The following is a 23,760-nucleotide window of genomic DNA, read 5'->3' as shown; positions in this document are numbered from 1 at the left end:
CAGCCTCTATATTAACTTGGGCTGCTATAACAAAATACCATAGACTGGGTGGCTTAAACAGCAGAATCTTATTTTCTCAGTTGTGGAGACTGAAAGTCAACGATCAGGGTGCCCACATAGTCAGGTTCTGGTGAAGGCTCTCTTTTTGTCTCATAGCCTTCTTGCTGTGTACTCAAATGGCCTTTCCTTGGTGCATGCATGGTAGGGGTAGGGGTAGGGGATAGATTTCTTTCAAGTTACCAGTCCTTTGGGGTTAGGACCTCACTATTATGACTTAATGTAACCTTAATTATCTGCTAGAACACCTATCTCCCAAATATAGTCACATTGGGAATTAAGGATTCATCATATGACTTCTGGAGGGACACAATTCAATTCATAGCTTTCCACCCCGCCCCATAAAATTCATGTTCTTCTTCCCTCCTTAACGCTTTTATCCTACCTCAACAGCCTCCCAAGTCTTAACTCATTTTAGCATCATCTCTAAAGTCTAAAATGTCATCTAATTGTAATTTAAATCAGATATAGGTGAGACTCTGAGTATGAATCATTCTGAGGTAGAATTCCTCTCCAGATGTGAACCTGTGAAACCTTTCAAATCATGGACTTCTAAGATACGATGGTAGAATAGACATTCCCATTTCAAAAGGGAAAAATAGGGGGGAAAGGAAAGAGTGATGGATCACAAGCAAGTTCAAATACTAGCAAGGCAAATTCCATTAGGTCTTAATGCTCGAGAATAATGTTGTTTGACTTGATGCTGTTCCTTACAGGCACACCAGGGTGACAACACCTGTCTCTGTGGGGTGGCCCTATCCCTTTGGCTCTTTGCAAGGGTCCCATCCATGAGGCAGTCTTCAAAGGAAGCCCTGTCCCTGAGGCACTGAGCAGGGTCATCATCCTGACCCACTAAAACCAGAGAGATAGCCCCAGGAGGAAGCAATCTTGTCCCCTGTGTCTGTGGTGAGAGTGGCAGCCCTGGTGATCTATGAATCACCTTCTGGGTCAGTCTCCTCTTTTATTGAGAATACTGTGGTCTCCCTTATCCAAAAGCAGTTGGTAGCCTAATGCTCCAACTGTGCCTGCATCCTTCACCACCCTTCGTCTCCTTTTGAAGGCATTGTATCATCTCACATCATGACGAGAAGGAGGAGAGCACAGTACGATAAGATTATTTTGAAAGAGTACATTGATATAATTTTTATTACAGTATGTTGTAATTGGTCTTTTATTTTTTGTAATTGTTCATTTATAAACTAAGCTTCATCATTGGAATGTATATGTCAGAAAGAAGCACAGTGTACATAGAGCTCAGAACACTCTGTAGTTTCAGGCATCCACTAGGGGTCTTGGAACATATACCCCATGAATAAGGGGAGTACGACCATAGCACATATCTACCTGTAGAATCCAGAAAAGTCCAGCAGCCTTTCTGTATTCCATCCCACTTTCTCAGTCTTCTCTGGTTCACACTGGCAGTGACTTTGCTGATATAATCCCATCTCTATTCCTGGCTTTTGCCGAGCTGGCTGATTAAGTCCGTGAATTGCACTCATGATCTCTTTCTCAAACGGTTGTTCAGCCACACCCTCCATGTTCTCTTTAGAACAAGCTTTCTCAATTTATGCATGGATAGGCTAAGAATTTTCAAAATTTTCTTGTTCTTGTTTCTTTTTGCTTACTGGTTCTTATTTCCTTCTTTAATTCATGTCTCTCCTACATTTTGCTATAAGCAATCAGAAGGAACCAAGTCACTCCTTTAACACTTTGCTTAGAAACCTTTTCAGCTAAGTATCTAATTTCATTGCTCACAGGATCTACCTTTCACAGAACAGTAGGACATGACCACAGTTCAATCACTTTCCTTGCCACTTTATGACAAGAATTGCCTTTCCCCTTCCTCCTTTCCTCCCACCCTCCCTCCCTCCCTTCCTCCCTTCCTAAGTTAGAGTCTGATTGTCATTCAGACTGTCTTGCAGTGGCACAGTCGTGGCTCACCACAGCCTCAAACTCCTGGACTGAAGCAATCCTCTCTCCTTGGCCTCCCAAGTAGCTAGTGTATGCCATCACATCCAGCTGATTTTTTAATTTTTTGTAGAGATAAGGTCTTATATTGCCCAGGCTAGTCTTGAACTTCTGACCTTAAGCAGTCCTCCCATCTCGGTCTCCCAAAGTGCTGAGACTATAGGCCTGAGCCATCACGTCTGGCCCAATAACATGTTTCAGATGTTCCTCATTTTTATCTGGGATTTCACCAGAATTATTCTTACTGTCCATGTTTCTAGCATGCATCTCCAAACTCTTTCAGCCTCTAACCAATTACCCAGTTCCAAAGCCACTTCCACATGTTTAGGTACTTGTTTCAGCTGTGTTCTCACTTCTTGGTACCACAGTTTGTATTAGCGTGCTCAGCTGCCATAGCAGAATACCATAAATGAGGTGACTTAAACAACAGAAAATTGTTTTCTTACAGTTCTAGAGGGTGGAAGTCCAAGAACCGAGTGTCAGCATAGTCGGGGTCTGGTGAGGACACTATTCCTGGCTTCTCACTTTCTCACTGTTTCCTCACATGGTCTCTCCTTGGAGCACACACATGGTTGCACTCTCTTCCTAAGGCCACCCCTCCCAGTGCAGTAGGTTTGCACCCTTAACCTCATTCAACCTTAATCTCATTCAACCTTGATCACCTCCTAAAAACTCTGTCTCCAAATATGCTCACATGGAGGATTAGAACATCAACATGTGAGTTTTGAGGGAACACAGTTCAGAGCATAACAACCCCATTTCCAATCAAATTCATTAGTATACAGATAGAACATATAAAAGAGAAAAGATCGTAGAATCTATCAATTTCAGAAAGAACAGTGGAAAATTATTGGAGAGGCCTAGCCATTTTCAAACAGTTGAGAAGAATAGCTAGAAATTGTGAATTATGAAGTCAGATGACATTTAATTGGTATTAAATTAAGAAAGGAAGAACAAATAATAGGTACCCCTTTTTTAAGAATGAAGAGTATATCAGAATTGTGTTCATAAATGATAAGTAAGATGCCCATGCTTTCCCTAGAAATAGGCTTGTAAATTATAATTTTTCTGCCTCCTATTTATACTTGGTTTTTACTTGGTGTGAAATTTGCTTATATTTAACTTCTTTTACTTATATTATAGTATTGCTTTCTTGAATCATGGAATAGGATTTGTGTTTGTTCATAAACATACAGGAACTGAACTCCCTTAAGTGTCTATTATAACTTACGATCATAAAACCAATGTCATATTTTTTCAAGTATGATTTTTATGGTACCATAAAAATTAAGAATTCACATTAGGAAATAGAATTCTTTAATTTAGCAACTCTTCCTTTAATGTGTACAGGTGAGATTCACTTCACTGGCATTAGGAGCAGCACTGACCACCGTTGAAACTGGCTGTGTGGCCTTAGCAAACAGTTGTCAGAATATTTCTGGTGGACTCTGGGGAACTGTGGTGAACATTCTCCTGGACCAGTGGGAATGTAGTATGGTGCGCCGGGAGGTATGTCTATCTTTTTAGCACCTTCTCCCTTGTTTCCTTAGAAATTTTTTGTAGCCGGGCTCAGTGGTTCAGCCTGTAATCCCGCGCCTTTGGGAGGCTGAGGTGAGTGGATTGCCTGAGCCCATGGGTTCGAGACCCGCCTGGGCAGGCGAGACCTCATCTCTACAATAAATCAAAAAATTTAGCCAGGCGTGGTAGCGTGCGCCTGTAGATCCAGCTACTTGGAAGGCTGAGGCGGAAGGATCGCCACACTCCAATCTGGGTGACAGAGTGAGACTCCAACTCAAAAAATAAAAAAAAAAGAAATTCTTTGTGATTGTATCTATAAACTGTATTTGACTCCCCGTTCAGTTTGATGGATTGACTAAATGTTCTATCTGCAAAAACCCAAATAAAATGGCAGTAGAGAATCTAAAAGAGATTAATTCACAGTAAAAATTGGAGTCCTTTATTTTGATAAGATCAAATCAGAATATACTATTTTAATGTGAATGCTTCTAATTTATTGCCCATTGAAGGATAGTTCACAGGAAAAAATTGTTTATAAACCATGTTAGCATTTATGGGTCTCTAAGGTTTATAAAACTTTAGTTAAAGGTATGGGGCTGTCAAAATAAATTTTTGTAGTATTTATCATGTAACAAGAAAGCAAAAGTAAACCCTAGTTTGATTCTTTCCAAATAGTTTGTGGTTTTCTTTTTATTGCTGTTTTATTAAAGTGATGTTTCATGCAAATAGTTTTAAAGGAATAATCAAATTGTACTTAGGGGCTTATGAAGAGAACAGTAGCTTCTGAGTCTGCCATTTGTCAGTCCTCAGTTCTAAGCTCAGAAGGCTTGTTTTCATGTTACTTGTCTCTATGTGTTTGAGTAGTAATGCTTACAGTTATGACTTCTTGATTTATCAACTTTAAAGCTTTTTATTGATTTCCAGATAAAATGGTTGGAAATGTCATATGGGGGGCCAGCTCCTGCAGAGTTTTAGAGGGTCCCTGGAAGGTGGGGCAGCGTCGGCGATTATTCTGGAGACATAAAGAGAAAGAAAGAGAAAAGGGGAGAAAGAAAGAGACTGGACTCTGTCTAGTGCAGAAGCCGATTCTGTAGTAGGGATAGATATTAAAAGAAAGAAAGATGGAGGGATAGATATAAAGAGGAAGAAAGAGAAAGAAAGAAAGTGGACAACTGTTCAGTGAAATGAGCAGAAGCCGTTTATTGGGACCAACCGTGAGTCTTTTATCCCAAATTTTCACATGTTAAATCACAAGACTTTCACATGAACACAAGGCCAGGTGGATGAGGTGCATCCCCCCTCCCACCCACCAGGTGTTTCCTTAAGCATGAGGAAGGACAATCCCAATTAAATCACAAGACTTTCATGTGAACACAAAGCCAGGTAGGTGAGGGGCGTCCCCCACCCACCAGGCGTTTTTCCAAGCATGAGGAAGGACAATCCCAAAATTATCTCACTGTTCCTCATGCTTGGTTAATGTTCCTCACAAACAATACAACAATTCTAACATCATAATGTTCTAATAATCAATAACTTCTAAAACTTATGCATTCCCAACACCTAATAACTGACTTAAATCCTAATACCTTTCTATTCTGTGCTAATTTTACCTGTACTATAAAAACTCTTAATTATAGCTCAAACTGGTTCCTAAAGAATGTGGCCCAGTCCAAAGATCATGTTGGGCCATTTCCAGGAACAATTGATTATAATCTCTTAACAAAATGGCTATTCTCAAATCCTATGTATCTATCTTAATTTCTATAAAAGTTTCTAATTCCTAATCCTAATATATAAAACTGATTGTCAGTAATAAAGCTTCTAAAATAAAACCCAAATACAAACTGTAAATGTACTAAGGCCAAAACCACAATTAATAGAAAGTGGGAACAATGAAATTTCTAATGTTAGCTGTATTCTTATAAAACCTTAAAGTATCATGTTTGATCATGCTTGAACTAACATAATTCCCTCACGTAGCATGAACTATTCTACAATACTTTCTATGAATAAAATAAATTCAGTTTCTATTATAAGTAGAAAAAACCTGCATTAATTGTAGCTAAAGAACCAGTTTAAAAGAATGCAGCCCAGCCCAAAGTGGACGCTGGGTCCTTAGGAATGTGGCCCAGTCCAAAGTTCATGCTGGGCCATTTCTGGTAACTCCAGATAATCATCTATTCCATCTAAAGCTGGAAACAGCTCTCTAAATGTATACTAATTCTACAAATATACTTTTATAAAGAAGCTTGTATCATATATAAGGCTCCCAAATGTGACCTGAGTTTGAAGTATGTTAGGTTTAAAGCCAAAACTGCAGTCTGTGAGAAACGGGAGCAATGAATCCCTAGAATCAGCCATGCCTGTCATATTCTCAGAACTTCATGCTTAGATCATCAAAGTCCCTGCTAGTGGGTCATGCCAAACAACAAAGAAGGGAGGAGGGAATGGGCCTTCAGCTCCTGAACGCAACCTGGTGATCTCAGGGTCCGCAGCCCACCTGGATCCCTAACGCTCAGGCAGGCCTCCACGGCCGGCTCCCAACAATGTCACTTTCTTAAAATCCCTCATTACTCTTGTTATTATCCCATTATAGCTATGTCATCTTTTAAGTGGACAATCAGGGCTTCTATTTGTATAATTATTTAGCTTGATCATCTTTAGGACCCAGTGTGTTGAGTTGGACATTTGTGGTTTATATTTCTAGTTAGCAAGTTTTTGTTGATAGGCATCCATATGAGAGAGGGAAAAGGTAGGGGAGGTGTATGTGTGTGTTTGTGTGTGTGTGCGCACGCATATGCATGTGTCATGTGAATGCCTGTGTGTATATGTAATCTGTAAGGGCATAATATGAACCTGAAAGTATATTTCTTAAATGCTATCAGAACAGTTCATGCACTTTTTGAATAAAACTAAATTCTGAAATTGGAAAAATATATTTCCTGGTGAAGTATTTTTATATACTGTTAGGTTATTAGCTAGCAAGGTTGTTACCTAACAAGAAATAGGGTTTGATAGTTTTTATAATGACCCTTGGCTTGTGACCAGAGATACGGCTTTTGCTATTAAATTACAATATATTGGTTATTTCAGAGATGACAACAAGATGGCAGTATTGACTTTTTTTTTTAATTTTCAGGCTGCATTTATTTTTCAGAATCTCCTTGTAATACCAATGCCTACAGAAATTGTAAAGGATTATACTTGGCAGGTGGGTGATTTTAAACAATTATCAACCTAGTAGATATTTGTGATTAACTGGCAATAAATTTTCAACATATGTATGTTTCATTATTGATGAAACCATGTAAAAGGCAGCAAGGATCTCTTAAAAAAGAATGTACAAGTTTTTTTATGCTTGGTTATACTTAAAAATTCTTCTCCATGGTGCTCAAAAGGATTTTAAACAAATAATAGTTAACATAATGTTTACAATGTTTTAGATGCTATTCTAGAAACTTAGCACATATTAATTTGTGTAATTGTTTGAATCGTGACCTATTATTATGCTCATTTTATTGGCTTAGAAACTTTAGCATAGAGAGTTTATGTAGTTTGCCTAAATCACACAGCTAGCCGGTGGTACACCTTTGCTTTCAGTTCAGGCATCCTCTTGTCCCCATCACTATATTGCCTCTCTAACAATAATAAACGAATTTGTTTATAGTTAAATATGCATTGATGTTAACATCTTTATTCCTTTCCTTGGTTAATTCACAGTGTGGGTCATAAATGATCTTTCTTTGGTTTCTATTGAATTATTTTTTGATTTCATCTTCTGAATATGATGTCACTAAGTAGCTGCCTAACATTTTTTATGGCTTATGATTTTTAGATAATTTGGAGGGTACAAAAGTATACTCACTGGGAAGATATGCTCTTTTTCTACCCTTTTACTTACCCACATATCATCATCTTATAAGTTCATATTCATCATGCTGTCATACCTCCCTCCTTAGGATTCTGTACAGATCTAAGGTTCTTCCTTAAGATCCTGTACAGATCTAAGGTTTATATTTAATCAGAATACTCCCTTAGAGGAATTAGTACATCAAACTGAGCTGCAGCAAGGACAGGTTCCAGGGTACCACCTGAAGCATGAATCCAGCTGGTGCTCAAGGCCCAATTGCATTTCATTCCTGGAAGATGTACTTCTCCAGACGAAACAAACCCATGTTTACTCTGCCAATTATTATAAACTCCAAGCCACTTTTCCTCTGGTTCCTTGTAATTTCTTGAACATTGCCTTCTGATCATGGTTGCTCATTACCAATTTTTAATAAAACCACAGGAGACAAAATTAGAAGGAATTTATAGTGTCATATTAATAGTGTAGTTGTTTTGATAAAATGTAGTTATCCAGTGACTACATTTTAAAACATGTTTCTGGTCAAATACAAATCGTCTCCACTCCTAATGTTAAGCTGGTGACATTTGTACTTGGTATACTTAGTGATGTACTGCCAATGAATTTTATATTATTGAAATAAGTATAATATAAAGGCAAGGGTACTAAGATTTCTGGGTTATATTAAAGCTTTGGGACCTTATAGTGTAGAGCGCCATATATAGAAATTCATATTTTTGTCTTACAAATTAAATAGTGGTTCCTATTTGTTGATGACACACTTATTGCAGTTTGCTGATTTTGTTATTCTCCAGATTTCATTATGGAAATCATTTTCTACTAAAAAGGTGAAAATAGTGGCTTAAGTGAGCTTTTGGAGTTTTTTGTCTTGCCTAAGTTGGTCAAAATAAAAAAAGTTGGAGAGCCACTCCAATCCCAAATAGTGCTTAATAATGAAACTTTTGCTAGTCTAAAGAAAAGTTAGAAAAATAAAGGCAGTATTGCATTTTCCAAAAGAAACTCTCTCTTTTAAAATCTTTTCTTCCTCTATTAAAATGTTTTTTTTTTCTTTTTGTATCTTTAGAGACGAGGTCTCACCAAGTTGCCCAGACTGGTCTTGAACCCATGGGCTCCGACAATCCTCTTGCCTCTGTCTCCAAAGTGCTGGGATTACAGGCATGAACCACCGCACCCAGCTCTATTTTTTGTTTTTAAGTGTTCTCACTTAGCGGGATAGTTGGTAACAAAGTACAATTTTATAGAAGTTTAGTGGTATCTGAAGTCCCAAAGTGAAAATAGCTGCTGTAAGAAGGGAAAAAGATGGTTGTCTTCAAGTATAGATAATGGAGTTTTGTACTCTTTGAGAAGTGACTTTTGCAAGTTTGTTATATCCAGGAAGAAGGAGCTACATATCCAGTATTTTATAATTAAAGTCTTTGGTAGAATTATGAATAATAATCATATCCCAAAAATGTTTACTTATATTGGTCTATCTTTTATAGTATTTTGGAGAATATTACATGAAATAGCATGTTTAGGAGCCTTGTTAAACTTTTATTATAGTTGAGTTAAATATTTGTTTTTTTAAACATAAATAATTGCTTTTAATTACTTGTACTGTCTTTTGAAGGCTGCAGTCTGAATTGATGCCCCCTAGTACTCTCGTTTCATGGGAATTTCGGCAACATTCTTTTTACAATTACTACCCATTTTTCAATCCTTCTTCCACACACCAGCATAAATTCCTATTTCTTGTTACTATCTGGAATTGCTGTACTGCTGAGTATTAATAATATGGACATATTAATTATGAATTTTATAACTAGTTGGGTTCCCTTTCCTGGCAATTGTTCAATGCCAGGAAGTTTAGAACCCTCTACTCAACTGTGACTTTTCCTTATATATATATATATATATTTTAAGATGGGGTCTTGCTATGTTGCTCATGCTAGTCTTAACTCCCTGGGCTCAAGCGATCCTCCCACCTCTACTTCTTGAGTAATCTGGGATTATAGGCACATACCACCACACCTGACCAGTGTATACATTTTAAGCTTTATTTCTGGTTTCCCTTTTTTCATACCTCTGTTTTTTCTTTATTTTATTCCTGATATACTTTCACTATCATGTTAAAACTTACCTTTCCTAGTAATAAGCCTTAAATCTTTTCTGGAACAAGGTAGGGATTAAATAATTTTAAACAATTTTTAAAATATTTAAAAAAATATTTTCACTAACCACTACAATCTATTTTAATCTTCCTCCAAAAGACACTGACATTTAATGTCTTTACCATTAAATTCATTTTTTTCCCCATATACTATCTTTACTGCCTTATCTTATTTCTTACCATTTAACTTAAACTTTCTAAAGAGAATATTTGTTTCTGAAGGTTAGGGCCATAATTTTTATGTGTGTGTGTATATATATGTTTTAAAGTTTTAAAACAAAGTTTATTAGAAAAAGAAGAGAGAAAGAAAGGAAAGCATACCAGAAACGGCATCCATAACTTTTATATTTTATTTATTTATTTATTTATTTATTTAGTCAGAGTCTCACTCTGTAGCCCAGGCTGGAGTTCAGTGGCACACTGCTCACGGCCACCACAGCCTACACCTGCTGGACTCAGGGGATCCTTCTGCCTCTGTAGCTGGAACTACAGGCACTATTGGCCACCATGCCTGGCTAATTTTTCTTTGTATTATTTTTATTGTAGAGGTGAGGCCTTGCTAAGTTGCCCAGGCTGGGCTCGAACCCGTGAGCTCAGGCAACCCTCTCTCACCTCAGCCTCCCAATGTGCTAGGATTATAGGTGTGAGCCATCACGCCCAGCCACTTTTATATTTTAAAAAATGTTTTTTTCAACCCCTTCTATAGAAAAGGCAAGTGCTCTATCAGTCTTGACTGATTCATTAAAATGTGGAAAGCATTCAAGTTATCCTCTTAGTCTTAATATCATTAAGTAAATAAAATTTAAAATAACCTTAATTTTTATAGCATAATTCCTCATTTATTTTTCTACAGATACAGACATGTACTAGAAGTAGGGTGATCACAAAGGTGAGGAGCAGATAGAGAGTGCATTTTAGCATGACTCCCCTTGGCACTCAGCATCCCTAACAGGGACCCTGAGGGAGGCTTCTGCTGGGTATGAGAACCAACCCAGTTTTTGCTGGGTCATTTTTTGGTGTATCATACTATGTTATATTCAGGTGTATCATACTATGTTATATTCAGGACATATTTGATATTTTTTTAGAGGAGTGTTTATAAACATTCATCTTGTTCTTGAGTAATCTCAGCCTCATCAAAGCTACATTCCTCTCTCAAGAAGAGGAAACAGAATCAATGTCCATGTGACTTAAAACCATATTGTGGCCCCCAACTGTTCAGTGTTTTTTTACCGGTTTCCTACAGTCTGACTAGGAGTTAGGACTCCTGAATGTGAATGGTTCTGTTGCTGGGTTTAGTTTGAGAACCAGTGTCATAAATCCATATCCTTTGTGACTTTAAAAACCAATCTTAGTTGATTATAATAAAAAATCAATTAGAAAAAGTACACCTATTGATCTGAGAGGGATTATTGATGTACTTTGTTTTAGTTCACTTTAAACACTTGTTGAGTGTATAGATGTTGGAGTTTCACAGATGGTCAGATTTAGTCCTCTGGGCTTATGCTCTGCAGGGAAAGACACATAACCTGGGAGCACTGTTGTAATATGTATGATGATGGTAGCTCATGCATAATTATTGTAATATTGAAGTTTTTTTTCCACTTGAAAATGTTACCACATTTAAATGTAAGAGTAATTTCATGCACTTAAATAATAAAATGGTTTTCAGTTTGTGCTGTAAACACACCTGTTCATGCTTTAACTTATTTCCATGTTTGTGATAGGACTTTGAATTGGCAAATACAAGGGAGAACCCTGAAAAAGCCAGAATTATCTTTTGGAGAGTATACCCCTTGTAGTACATTTGGAATTTGTTCCTTTGGATCAAAGAGTCAACCAAAATTTTTATCTATAAGTTTTGAGAAGGCTGCAACACAATTTGTGGAAGAAACATCCCAAGTTGTGACAACAGATGACTGGTTCTTCCACCATGACAACACACTTTCCTAAAGGCATTGAGTGTTCAGCAGTTTTTGACCAAAAACCATATGACCCCCATGTCCCCACCCTCCCTGTTCACCCAGTCTCACCCCAAGTGACTTTTTAAAATATATATATCCCAAGCACCTCTTTTTTTGTTTCCCCGGATGATAAAAGTCCTCATAGGGGAACATTTTGCCGATGTGGAAGAGTTGAAACAAATGGCAGAAGCATTAAAAGGCATCAACATTGACAAGTTCAAAAACTGTTTTGAGCAGTGAAAAAAGCATCTTGATAGATGTATTGCATCAAACGGAGAGTACTTTGAAGGTGACTGAAGTCTAAACATCTAGGAATAAATACATAATTTTTTATAAATAAATTTCATGTTTTGGAAACCCCCCCATACACTTTATTTTTTAATTTTAATTTTTTTAAAAATTTTGAGTTGGAGTCTCACTCTGTCACCCAGACGAGTGCAGTGGCCGCTCCCGGCCACCGCAGCCTCGACCTGCCAGGTTCTGGCGATCCTTCCGCCTCCACCTTTCAAGTAGCTGAAACTACAGGCGCGTGCTACCACACCCGGCTAATTTTTGATTTGTTGTGGAGATGAGGTCTCGCCAAGTTGCCCAGGCGGGTCTCGAACTCATGGGCTCAGGCAATCCACTCACCTCAGCCTTCCAAAGCGCTGGGATTACAGGCTGAGCCACCGAGCCCGGCTTCACTTTATTTTTTTAAAAACTTTTTTGAAAAAAGTTAGATTTATTGAAAAGTTGCAGGAACAATACAATTTTCATATACTTTTCACCCAGATTCCCCATGTGTTATTTAACACATTTTCTTTTGCTCTGTCTAGCATCTTTTTTTCTGAAGTGTTGGAGATTCTTAGACATATTGCTTCTTTTCCCCTAAATACGTAAGTGTGAATTTCCTAAAAACAAGGATAGAATTACAATAATTATTACCAAAATTGGGAGATGGTTCATTTTCCAGTTGTTGCACACCTGTTCCTTATAGCAAAAATAAATAAATAAATAAACAATAAATACATTCAGTCCTGGATCTAGGATCCAGATCAGAAATACACATTGCATATAGTTATCATACCTGTTTGCTTTCTGTTATCTGAGATAGTTTCCAAATTTTTTATATTTATGACCATAGCATTTTTGAATAGTACAGGTTATTTATTTTTTGTGGTATCCTTCGACTGGATTTGTCTTTTTCTCATGGTTAGATTTGGACTATGCATTTTTGGGAGAACCATAGAAGTGATGTGTTCTTCTCAGTGCATCATCTCAAGAGATATAATATCTCTTTTTCACTGTTTGTGATATTAACTTTGATAACTCAGTTAAGATAGAGTCTGCCTGTTTTCTCCATTGTGGAGTTATAATTTTCCCTTTGCAAGAAGGTGCTTTGAGACTGTGTAGATATCTGTTTCTCATCAAACTTTCTTTCACTAGTTTTAACTTTCATTCGCAATTCTTGTCTGAAACCGTTGTTGCTGAATGTTACTAAATGATTTCTAATTCCATCGTTTCTTTCAACATTTTGTCACATTCTACTGTAAGGAAGAACTTTTCCTTTTCATCTATTTATTTATTCACTTATTTATATCAGTATGGGCTCAAGGATTTTTAGTTTGTTTTGTGGGTTATAATATATTTATATTATTATTTGTTTAGATGTTCAAATCATTCGAGCTTTGATCAGGGGTCTCTTTATTATGACTCTTGTATTCTTTTAACATGTCTTTATCAGTCTTTGAGCATTTCCTTACTTTCTGTTATAGCAAGGTCAGATATTTGCTCAAAGGGCTCTGATTTCATTTCATGGAGAAGATTTAGAACCCCAAATCTGGGTTCTAGATATGTTCATTGTTCCTGGGCGCCATTTCTTGCATACCCTCTCAGTGGACAAAGCTAGTAACTCTGTGTGTGTGTGTGTGTGTGTGTGTGTGTGTGTGTGTGTGTCTTTTAGTCAACTCATTTATAGTTATGGTAGTCATTGTTTTCATAGTTTATGTAATTAATATTTTAATCCTTTACTGTATCATTATGAGTATTTCCACAAAACAATGAGTACTTGGTAAAGTGATCTCATTGGAATGATATTCATAACTTGCATGTAGTTAAGGATTTCTAATGTATTTAGGGCCATTTTTTACAGTCTTTGGATTAGATTATAGCATCTTCACTCGTTATATATCAAAACAACAAAACAACTCTTTTTTTCTTAGAAATAGTAGTTCTTTATTGTTCTTCTTACATGTAATTCTTATTTTGCTTCTGTTTCCTTTTCAATCATAGTCAATGGGCATATTAGCACTGTGACAGTGGGAATAAAATATGTTTTAAAATTAATATTTTAATTTATTGTATTCTCAAGAAAAATGTTTTCAAATTAATTGGCACTTCCTGTTACATCATTAATTTGCAGTCTTTGTCAATTGTTGATAATGACACCTGGTCACTTGAAGAGTTTTCTTTCTTTGCATACTGCCCTTCTCAGCTCCCCCTAGCACTTCAGCAGATGATCTGGCAGCCCTGGCACTCACCTGAGGGCAGGGCTGGTAAAGACATAGATATCTTGAGACAGAACAATTAGACCCAAGGGTGCTGTTTCCCCACCATGCCAGAAGACAACGCCATCAATTATTGAAGGATCTATGGAACAGAGCCTAGTGCCTGTATGAAAGACTGCATTGTTCTGGCCCTTGCACAATTAGCTGTCTGTGAAAGCCTGAGTCAGGTCATCTTTTGTGCATATGCTGGGCTTGTTTCCATAGCCATGAATAAAGCTCTGTTGGTAGTATTCCATTGCCACTAGGAAGTTTTGGCAAGTTGAGAATGGGATTCAGGCTTAATGCTTAGTTAAAAGAAATCAAGTAAACAATAAATAATGGTTATATAATATGTACTTGTTTCAGATCACTTTGCTTTCTTTTGAGAAGTTAAAAATATTTTGAATGAATTAGTTGTTTGAATTATTTAGAAGGGATTTTGTTTTCTAGTAATACATATAGTTAAAAGAGTTCATAGAGCTTATAGTGAAATTCACTACCCGTCTCCATTCACTGAGACAGCTTTACCTCTCTGATTTTAATTCTTTAGGGAGTATCTAAATACTATATTTGCAAGAATATGTTTATTCATTTACTACCTCATAAGGTTTCAACTCATTTATTCAATCTCCTGCCAACGGAGTTGCATTACTGTTCTTAGTTTCTCCTTTGGTCACCCTGCTATTGGTTTTCTCACTCACACATCATATCTCTTAGTGCCCCATTTAGAAGAGGGAGAGGTGGCTGAGATATTCCTATCCTTTTCTTTCCCAATTCTAATGCTAATCTTTTACAGTTTTTTTTTTATTAAATTTTTACTTTGTGAGGGTTGATTATGTTTACATTCTCTTCTGAAGTCTGATTTTTATCTGTAGGTTGACTAGAAATTGAAAACCAGTAATTCACTACAGAGTTACTTACCGCTCTGGTTATACTCTTATCTCTGCTTCTAGTGCCGACCCATCTAGTACTCAGAGGAAAAATTTCCTGGTACTTATGTGTATGTATGTATATATTTGTATGTACATGTGTGTGCGTGTATCCATATATATATATATATATATATATATATATATATATATATATAATTTAAAATATTGATTTGGGTTTTTCCCCCTTGGAATTTCCGTTTTTCTTGTATTGTGAGTCCCTATCATGTCTCAAATTCTAAGCTCTTAGTCGTGCTTTCTCTTCTATTATTTCCTCAGAATGATTGTACTTCTACCCTATAACAAATGCGTGAGAGAGAAGTCTCATGAGTTCTTGCATTTTTGGAAATGTCCTGAATCTGCACTGGACTGATAGTTTGGCTAGTTACCGGATACTAGCTTGAAAATTGTTCCTCTTAAGAATTTTTCTCCACTGTTTCTAGCATCCAGTACCGCTTATGAGAAGTTGGATTTTCATCTGATTCTTTTTGCTTCTTTATGGCTTTTTCTTTTGTCATCTTCTCTTTATCTCTGATGCCCTAGAATTTTATGATTATGAATCTTTTTCCATTTCTGTTACTTGACATTCTTAAGTTTGAAGACTTGGATGTTTTTAATCTTTTTTGCACTGTAGATCTTGTTGAAGAAATTGTGTGATAAAGCAGTGTCTTTCTCTTTTTCTCTTCTTTTCCTATAGGGCCCCTGTGTCCATGATGAGGACTCTGGCCTGTCACTTATAGGAAAACCTGCCCTTCAGGCTCTTTTATATCACTGCCGTTTTTACGAACACTTGAATCAGATGGTAAAACATTGTTACCTAGGATTGTATTTGTTTGATTTGAATTTTCCTGCTTTTGTTGGAACTTCAGAAGGCAATGATTTAAATGGTAAGTACAAAATCTTTATATTTTTATTTTTATAAAATGTAACTTTTAACCCTTTGCCCTCAGGTGTTCCCTTTGAGGGGACATTGTAAATGTAGCAAACCACTCGGATGTCTCTTATAAGGGGACATAAAGAGATTGCTGGTGATTAAACAAGAAAGAGATTCCTGGTGATTAAACTTACACCAGTGCAGATTTTTCAAAAATGTATGTTTTCTTGACGTTCTTCAGATTGCACAAAACAAATAAAGAGATGAAGTATATACTGAGATGTGATTGATCAGTTGGGTAGTGGTTTTTAGGAATCACAAATGTTTCCTTCCAACATTTTCTTCAAACAACAAACTAGACAAAAAAATTACATATTCTTAATGTGGGAGGAAGAAAATAAGACTGCATTGTCTGCTCGAAAAACACCAGGTGGAAGACATCAAACAAATTACCATTGCACAACATGTATCAATGAACCTGCAATGCATGTCATTGATTGTTTCACACATTACCACATGTTGGAAAAATATAAGATATAAACTTTTGATTTTTTTGGACGTAAATAAGTTTCTCAATGTCCAAAATTCCATTGTAAGCCAAATATCAATAATAAAATAATTGGTTCTAACACTAGAGTATTTAGCATGAAGTGATTTGTTTTTCACTATTTTGTAAAGAAGTGTGGTTGAGTTGCAAGTGGGTGATCCACGAGATGTCTCTGAGTGAAAGGGCTAAAAAATTGTTACGAAAACATAGGTTGTTTAAAATATCTGGAAGAAAATGAAAAGTACACAGAAAAAACATTCAGCCCCAGTCCCACTATCCAGAGAATACCCTTGTTATATTAGGGTATATTTTCTTCAGGTCTTTCTCTATATAGTTTTTGTTTGTTTCATGTAATTGTGTTTATACCTTATGTACATTTTTGTATTTCCTTTTCTCACTAAACATAGCCTAAGCATTTTTCTGTTATAAATTCTTCATGGAAACCATTCTTGACATCTTATTAATGTTTCATAAGTTATTTTAGATCCTTCAGTAAAATTTTCTAATTTCTTTCTCTATTAATATCTGAAACTATTTGGAACTTTTATTTCTATGAAGTCTCCAGTTTTTGTCATCCTTCTTATGAATGGTACATTTTCTTACTAAAATTTTAAATTCATTTTGCTAATGTATCAAAAAACTATTTAGTTTTGGTGTGTTACTCATTTACCAAAATATTTTGCTGAAACCTTTTTTATATCTATTCATTTGTAGATTGTCTTAGATTTGCTAAGTATAAGATCTTAGCAATAAAATAATAATCATATAATAAATAATAAAAGCAGCTTGTATTTGTAAAGTAAGTTAAAAAAATTTTTTTAGACTCTTGAAATAATTTTACACTTACAGAAAAGATTTAAGAATAGTACAAAAAAATTCCAAAACAAAAATACAGTTAACATTTACTGTATTTACTTACCTTTTGTGTGTGTAGATAAAATTATTTATATACATATCTATATGTATTTATATATATTTTTCTGAGCCAATTAAGCGTAACTTGAAGAAATGAAGTTTTTTTGCTTCCAAATAGTTGTGAATTTATGATTCACTTTTCTGTTTACTTCTTGGAGGAATTTATAAGAAAATGACATTTGATGAAAATTTGAACATTCTAAATAGATATCCCTATTAGGAAAATAACTCATTTGATTGTTTGAGTTTCTCTGGATCAGTTGCTTAAAGCATGACCCTTGCACTAACAGCATTGACATCTTCTGTGAGCTTGTTAGAAATGTATACTCATGGTCCCTACTCGGAGTGAGGGTATCAGAATCTCTGGGACCAGGGCTCAGGAAACTGCTTTGACAAGCTCTCAATGATTCTTAAGTACATTACAAGACTCTTTTCTTAGGGTTTTTTTTTGGTTTTGTTTTTGTTTTTTAATAATGGTCTATCTCTAAAGCCAGATTTGTGTAAGTTTTTTTTTCCCTTCTTTAGTTTTTGGTTGGTTTCCTGTAATGAGTATTCTTCTCATTAATTGTTATATTACCCAGGAGAATGCCTGTGTTAATAGTTTTCTTATTGCAGGTTTAGATGACTCATTCAAGTTTTGGAGGGCTCCATCTAGGATATTCAGTCATGATCGAGATCCAAGTTCTCTCTCTACCTCAGAAACAATGGTACTTGTAAAGAATGTATAAATGCTTAATTTTGAGTATCTAAAAAAATCTGAGTTTGCATGGTAGATAAACAAGAATACAAAGTATAAGGTTATGAATATAACAGCTATGATTTATCTGAAGTGCTTTCTGTGTAGAATTCTGCCATTTATTTATAATTAAATAATTATAATTAAATAATATATTTAAGTTATTGTATTTAACCTGTATATCAGCCATATAGTGTAGACTTTTTTTTAACTTTTCCATATAAGCAAGTCACTCAGAAATTAAGTGACTCTGTGATCATTAATGCTACAAGCATCCACTAGAGTTTGAAGTAGGATTTGCCATGCTCCAGTATAGCTATACTGAATATCCCTTTAGTTGAGAGTTTTCAACCTCTCATTCCTACATTTTTTGATAGTACAAAAGTGGTAAAATGTTTATCGCTGTAACTAGTAGAAGAGAACAAATCCTATATGATTAAAGATATGTAATTACCCTGTAATTATGCTTAAAGGAAAGGCAATATGAAGAAAGTTGACCCATTCAAATAATTTCAGTATGGTACTGACGACTTTAAACACATTTCTAAATACTTGAAAAAGACAGAAGCTTGTCTTGCTTATCTGAAATGTCTGATATTTTTATGTGCCTGTGTGTGTGTTTTTCTTCCTTCCTCTTTCATTCATGCATAAGTTGCTTTTTTCCAAGAAAGCTTGGGATGCTAAGTATTAATAATGACTGATACTAGTTTTCAGTTTTTTACTAGCATACAGAATCATTTACTCTCAATTGAAAAACAATACATTTAATTTTAAAGTGTTTCTTGGAAGAATTACTGTGTTGTAGAACCCATTAGGAAGGCAAAGATTTGGTACCCCAGCTTCCAGGAGTAAATATGAGAATACTGAATAATAATAGACATTATAACTGAAAGATTATGTTTAATCTGTGTTCTACAGTTTCTCAAAAGACTAGTACTTTTTGCCATAATTTTAAGAGTAATTTTTTTTCCTAGATTCAAAAGAGAAGTATTTGTGTTTAATGCTAAATTGGATGTTTGTATGGAAAAGTAAGATAATTACCCCAGATCCACTAGATGGCATGCTTTTCTTTCCAACCTAGAAATAGTATGTATTTTTGTCTCAGCAAGATAAATAATTTGATTAAATGCTAAAGCGAGTTATATTAATTGATTATTTAGTTCACAAAATGACAGCATCAGTATGTGTGTAAATTTTCTTAGGTTATCCTGTTTGTTAAAAGGGCTATAGACTAGTCTGGAAATCTTTATACATTCTTCAGTTCTTTGCTTATAGTAGGTACTCTATAAATAGTAATTACTTTGAATTATCTCAGCTATTTAGCAGATGACACTCAAGTTGTATTTATTCTATACAAGAACAACTAAGTACAAAAAGCAAAAGCAAGTAGAACTTCATGCATACCTTTGTTTTATAATAATATATAAATCTTACAGATTAGAATACTAGGTTTTTGGAGAACATTTGGGTCTATTGTAATTATTATTAAAAATAGAAGCACCTTCACCAATGTTAAGATGTTTTACTTGTTTGTGTTTGGCTACCACAAAATTTTAGAAATGTATGCCAGTGAAATCTATTTTTTAAAAAAGAATTTTGATATATAGTTCTATTTAAGATTAATTTTTTATTATTTTTTCCTAAAGACTACTATATTCTGTTGGAATATTTACAGAGTCTACTTTTTTCTTTCTTTCTTTCGTCTGGGGGAGGAAGTATTTCCAAACAGAAGTTTTAGAATTGGTGACTTTTTTTCACAAAAATAGTCTAATTACCCTAATTCTACTGGTTATCATAGTTAAGTATTCTAGGAGCCCATCAACATCAGTGTAACAGCTAACGTTGTTATGAGAGGATGCATTTGATTACAGTGAATTTTTTTTTCCCCGAGGGTAACAATTTTAAAATAAATATTATTTTAAATTGACAGATTATATACATTTGTGGAGTAGGGTACAATGTGATGTTCTGATATATGTATACAATGTGGAATGATTAAATCAAACTGATTAATATATATCACCTCACTTGCCTATCATTTTAAGTTCCCTTTTATTTTTAGTTTATTTTGTAGTAAGATATTTTATATTTACGAAGTCATTTTGAAATATACCATACATTATTATTGACTAAAGTTAGCCTGCTGTGCAACAGATCTCAAAAATGTAACAATTTTAAAAATAGTTTTATTGAGATGGTTCTTTCAACTTGTTTACCCATTTCTTGATATGTGATTTACAAGTGCACCTGCCCACACCGTGCTAAGTGTTCAGCAATTTTTGACCAAAAATGGCCTACCCCCACGCTCCACCCTCCCTATGCACCCAATCTTTTGTTTCTCCAGATAAAAAAAGTCCTCAAAGGGAAACATTTTGTCTATGTGGAAGAGGTGAAACAAAAAACAGCAGAAGCACAGAAAGGCATCAAAACTGACAAGTTCAAAAACTGTTTTGAGCAGTGGAAAAAGTGTCTCCATAGGTGTATTAAATCAAATGGAGTATACTTTGAAGGTGACTGAAGATGAAACATTTAAGAGCAAACACAATTTTTTAAAGTAAATTCCAAGGTTTTGTTGGGTCCCCCTTATATATTTGTTTTGTTTATCTCAGATTTGAAAAAAGATTCAATTTTTTATTAATTGGCTTGTTTTTCCACTTTATCTTTCTAAGGAGAGCATTATCTTTTGATTTGGTTCATATCATCCAATGTGCTATCAAAATACCAAGTTAGGGACTTTAATGCTATTACCTAATGAATATCATTAGTTCAGTTTTTTGGCAAACTTTGTAAGGATTGGGACCTGTTATGTTTTATAAACTACTAATAGAGTAAGCAGACTGTCATTGTTACCTTGGGGGCATTGCCCTTGCAAGTGCCTTCTCAGAAGTGGCTTCTTTCCAATTCAGTGTTCTCTTCCTGTAGGTTAGGAGTCAGGCGTTAGTTACTGCTTTTCCTCCTGAAATCACGTTTACACTTATTTGAAGTATCCAAGGTGGATAGGTATTTGTGTCTACTGCATATCAGTGTGCAGCAATAGCTTTATAACTAAAATTTGGTCTTTTCTGTTGCTCTTGAGTAGAATTTTGTCTGTATTTTTAAAAATCTGTTTTATCAATTGTAAAAATGAAGTACATGAGATGTCATTTCCTTGTGAAATATGTGATTCAAACTTTGTGGAACACAGATTTAAGAAAACTGGTTATAATTTATTTAATTATTTAAAGATAAATTTCACTCATGAATCTTCATAGTCTTAAAAAAAACCTGAAAATCATTCTTACTATTTTATAAAAAAAAAAAAATTAGGGCTTGGGGTAAGGTCCCAGTCTATGGAGAAGATCCTTGTTCAACTTCTCAGCACCTGTAAATAGACCATTTTTTGAATTTGGAATTATTTGATTCCAGTTGTTGGCCATGAAGTTATACTCCTTCACTTCAAAGCCAGATATGATTGATGCCATAATATAATGTTATAGTCAAGATGCAGCAAGTTTTCTTTAGAAGGAATTATGAAATAGAAAGTGATTTTGTGTCGAAAGTGAAAGTTAAATGGCCTTTAAAAGACTAACCCCTTCTCTCTTATATGTATGTATACAAGCATTTGCAAGAAGATGAAAAGATCTAAATATGTCTTAGGATTCAGTGCCCACTTGGAAGTGTTAAAAGTCTAGTTGAGAATATAAATCATAACTGAACATAACTGAATTCCAAGTTGTGTTGTACTGAAAGCATTAGGCATTCAGACAGTGTATGAGGTGTGGAGAAGAGTGTAGGAAGAAGACTGAAGTTTTATTACCAGAGTAACCTGATAGGGTTGGTCAAGAAAGCTGAGTCAGCTTTTGGATTTGAAGAGGTAAAAAATATAATAGCTATAAAGATAAAGATATAAGGAAGATAAAGACAAATAGAAGAAAAATAATTTTGACATAAATATTATTGGTAGAGCATATAAATACCTCCAGTATTGGTGACCCCAGGAAAACTTGACAAGATGGCAGTTTGCATGATGATGAAGAGAATGGGTACACTTTGTTTAAATAAGTTTCAACTACCTGTGGATTACCCAGAGTCTAAAACATAGTATATTTTAGTTAGAAGGGAAACAAGTGAGATTCTAGTTTCTTAGTATTGTTAATATAGGCCACTGGACTATAGTATAATGAACAAGGATTTTTTTTGGGGGGGGGAGTATGAAAATTTCATGTTGATTCTGTTAATAAACCTTAAATGTTCATGGTTGCTAGTGTTACCTAGGTATTTTTATTCAAATAATATTTAGTATGTGGCATTAGAATAAATACAATGGCAGGTTAAAATAGAATATTGATTCTGTTCTGTGTGCATAGTATATATTATTTTGTAAAGCATTACCCTTTTAAAAAGTTATTTAGCAAGAGGAAATAATATTTCTTTTGGTTTTCTTTTTATCTTGTGCTCACTTGGGTATATTTTGAAGCTTTCCAGGCTAAGTTACTATAGAGTTATAGTAATTACTATCAAATGCAATTATTTAAAGAAACTGACAAAAAATATTTTGAAAAGATTTTAGCAATTTTATTAAGCAAGTAGCTATAACTGAAGTAAATAAAATAGGTTTGGGTCTTATTTTGTATTTATACTAAAATATATTTTCTTACTATCGGTAATAACATGATCATTTCATATAATAAATTTTGATGTGTGAAGAGAGACAACTTCCTGACTTAGAGCTCAGGTGACTACATCCCCTAGTTTGCTGTGTGCTGTTACCTATGTTAACCAAGCGCTGTAAATGGATTTAATTGTTAAATCCTCTCCATTTGAGGATAATACCCTTTTTGCACACACGAAGAACCAATGTCTTGCAGATTTTGAGTATTTGGCCCAAGCTCACAAAGCTATTGGAGAATGAAATAGGACAAGCTCTGGGAAATTTGTACACTTAAGTTATACACAGGGCGGCATAGGGACTGTGACTATGTTGTGGTATTAATCTTCTGCATAAGTGGCCTTCTAGTTAGACACGCAAGAATCTTCTGTCATCTTCTGCTCATTCCTTCAGTGATATTTTCTGGGCTTTTTTTTCATATGATCCAAATGAATTGTGCATTATATATATAATCCATTTGAATCATGAAATCAGTTGAAGTGATTTAAACTTATTGTTATAATTTAGTTTGAATTAATGATTACAGAGTTTGAAGCATACCAAAGCTTTTTGGCTCTTGGGCATAGAGAGAAAGGTATCATTTAGTTTAAAAATGAGCACATGGATGTGATACATATACTCAATGGAATATTATGCAGCCATAAAGAAAGACAAACATATGGACTTTGCAGCAACTTGGATGGATTTAGAGTCGATCATACTGAGTGATCTATCACAGAAACAAAGAGCGGAGTACCATATGTTCTCACTCATAAGTGGACCTTGAACAATTATCATAATACTGTAAGAAAGGGATTGGCAGTAGTGGGAAACTGTCAAGGGAAGGGGGGTCGGATTGGCAGTTGAGGGAAAATGCTAGGGGAGGGAGGGGCATACCTCATTAACAAGGGTACCTGCATAATCAACATTTGTGCACCTAACCCTGAATTGTAACCCATATCTTTATTTTTAAAAAAATGAGCCCATGAAACCTATAAGCCCTTGTTTTAAAAAGTAAATGTTGTCGGGCTCGGTGGCTCAGCCTGTAATCCTGCGCTTTGGGAGGCTGAGGTGAGTGGATTC

The 23,760-nt window shown here is 35.0% G+C and overlaps 1 protein-coding gene across 1 annotated transcript in view; it reads left to right on the top strand.

Annotated features, from left to right (window-relative positions):
- Positions 1 to 23,760, top strand: part of RTTN (rotatin) — a 109,472-nt gene that overhangs the window by 30,318 nt on the left and 55,394 nt on the right. The window contains exons 6-9 of the mRNA XM_008068419.2: positions 3,376 to 3,534; positions 6,683 to 6,754; positions 15,676 to 15,865; positions 17,930 to 18,021. Of these exons, the coding sequence (XP_008066610.2) occupies positions 3,376 to 3,534; positions 6,683 to 6,754; positions 15,676 to 15,865; positions 17,930 to 18,021 (513 nt within the window). The remainder of the gene's footprint in view (positions 1 to 3,375; positions 3,535 to 6,682; positions 6,755 to 15,675; positions 15,866 to 17,929; positions 18,022 to 23,760) is intronic.

This window comes from Carlito syrichta, unplaced genomic scaffold (genome assembly GCF_000164805.1).
Source record: "Carlito syrichta isolate Samal-C Ts95f unplaced genomic scaffold, Tarsius_syrichta-2.0.1 Scaffold310835, whole genome shotgun sequence".
Classification (NCBI taxonomy): Eukaryota; Metazoa; Chordata; class Mammalia; order Primates; family Tarsiidae; genus Carlito; species Carlito syrichta.
The sequence above is the reverse complement of the archived record's forward strand: the minus strand, read 5'-3'. Positions and strand labels throughout refer to the sequence as shown.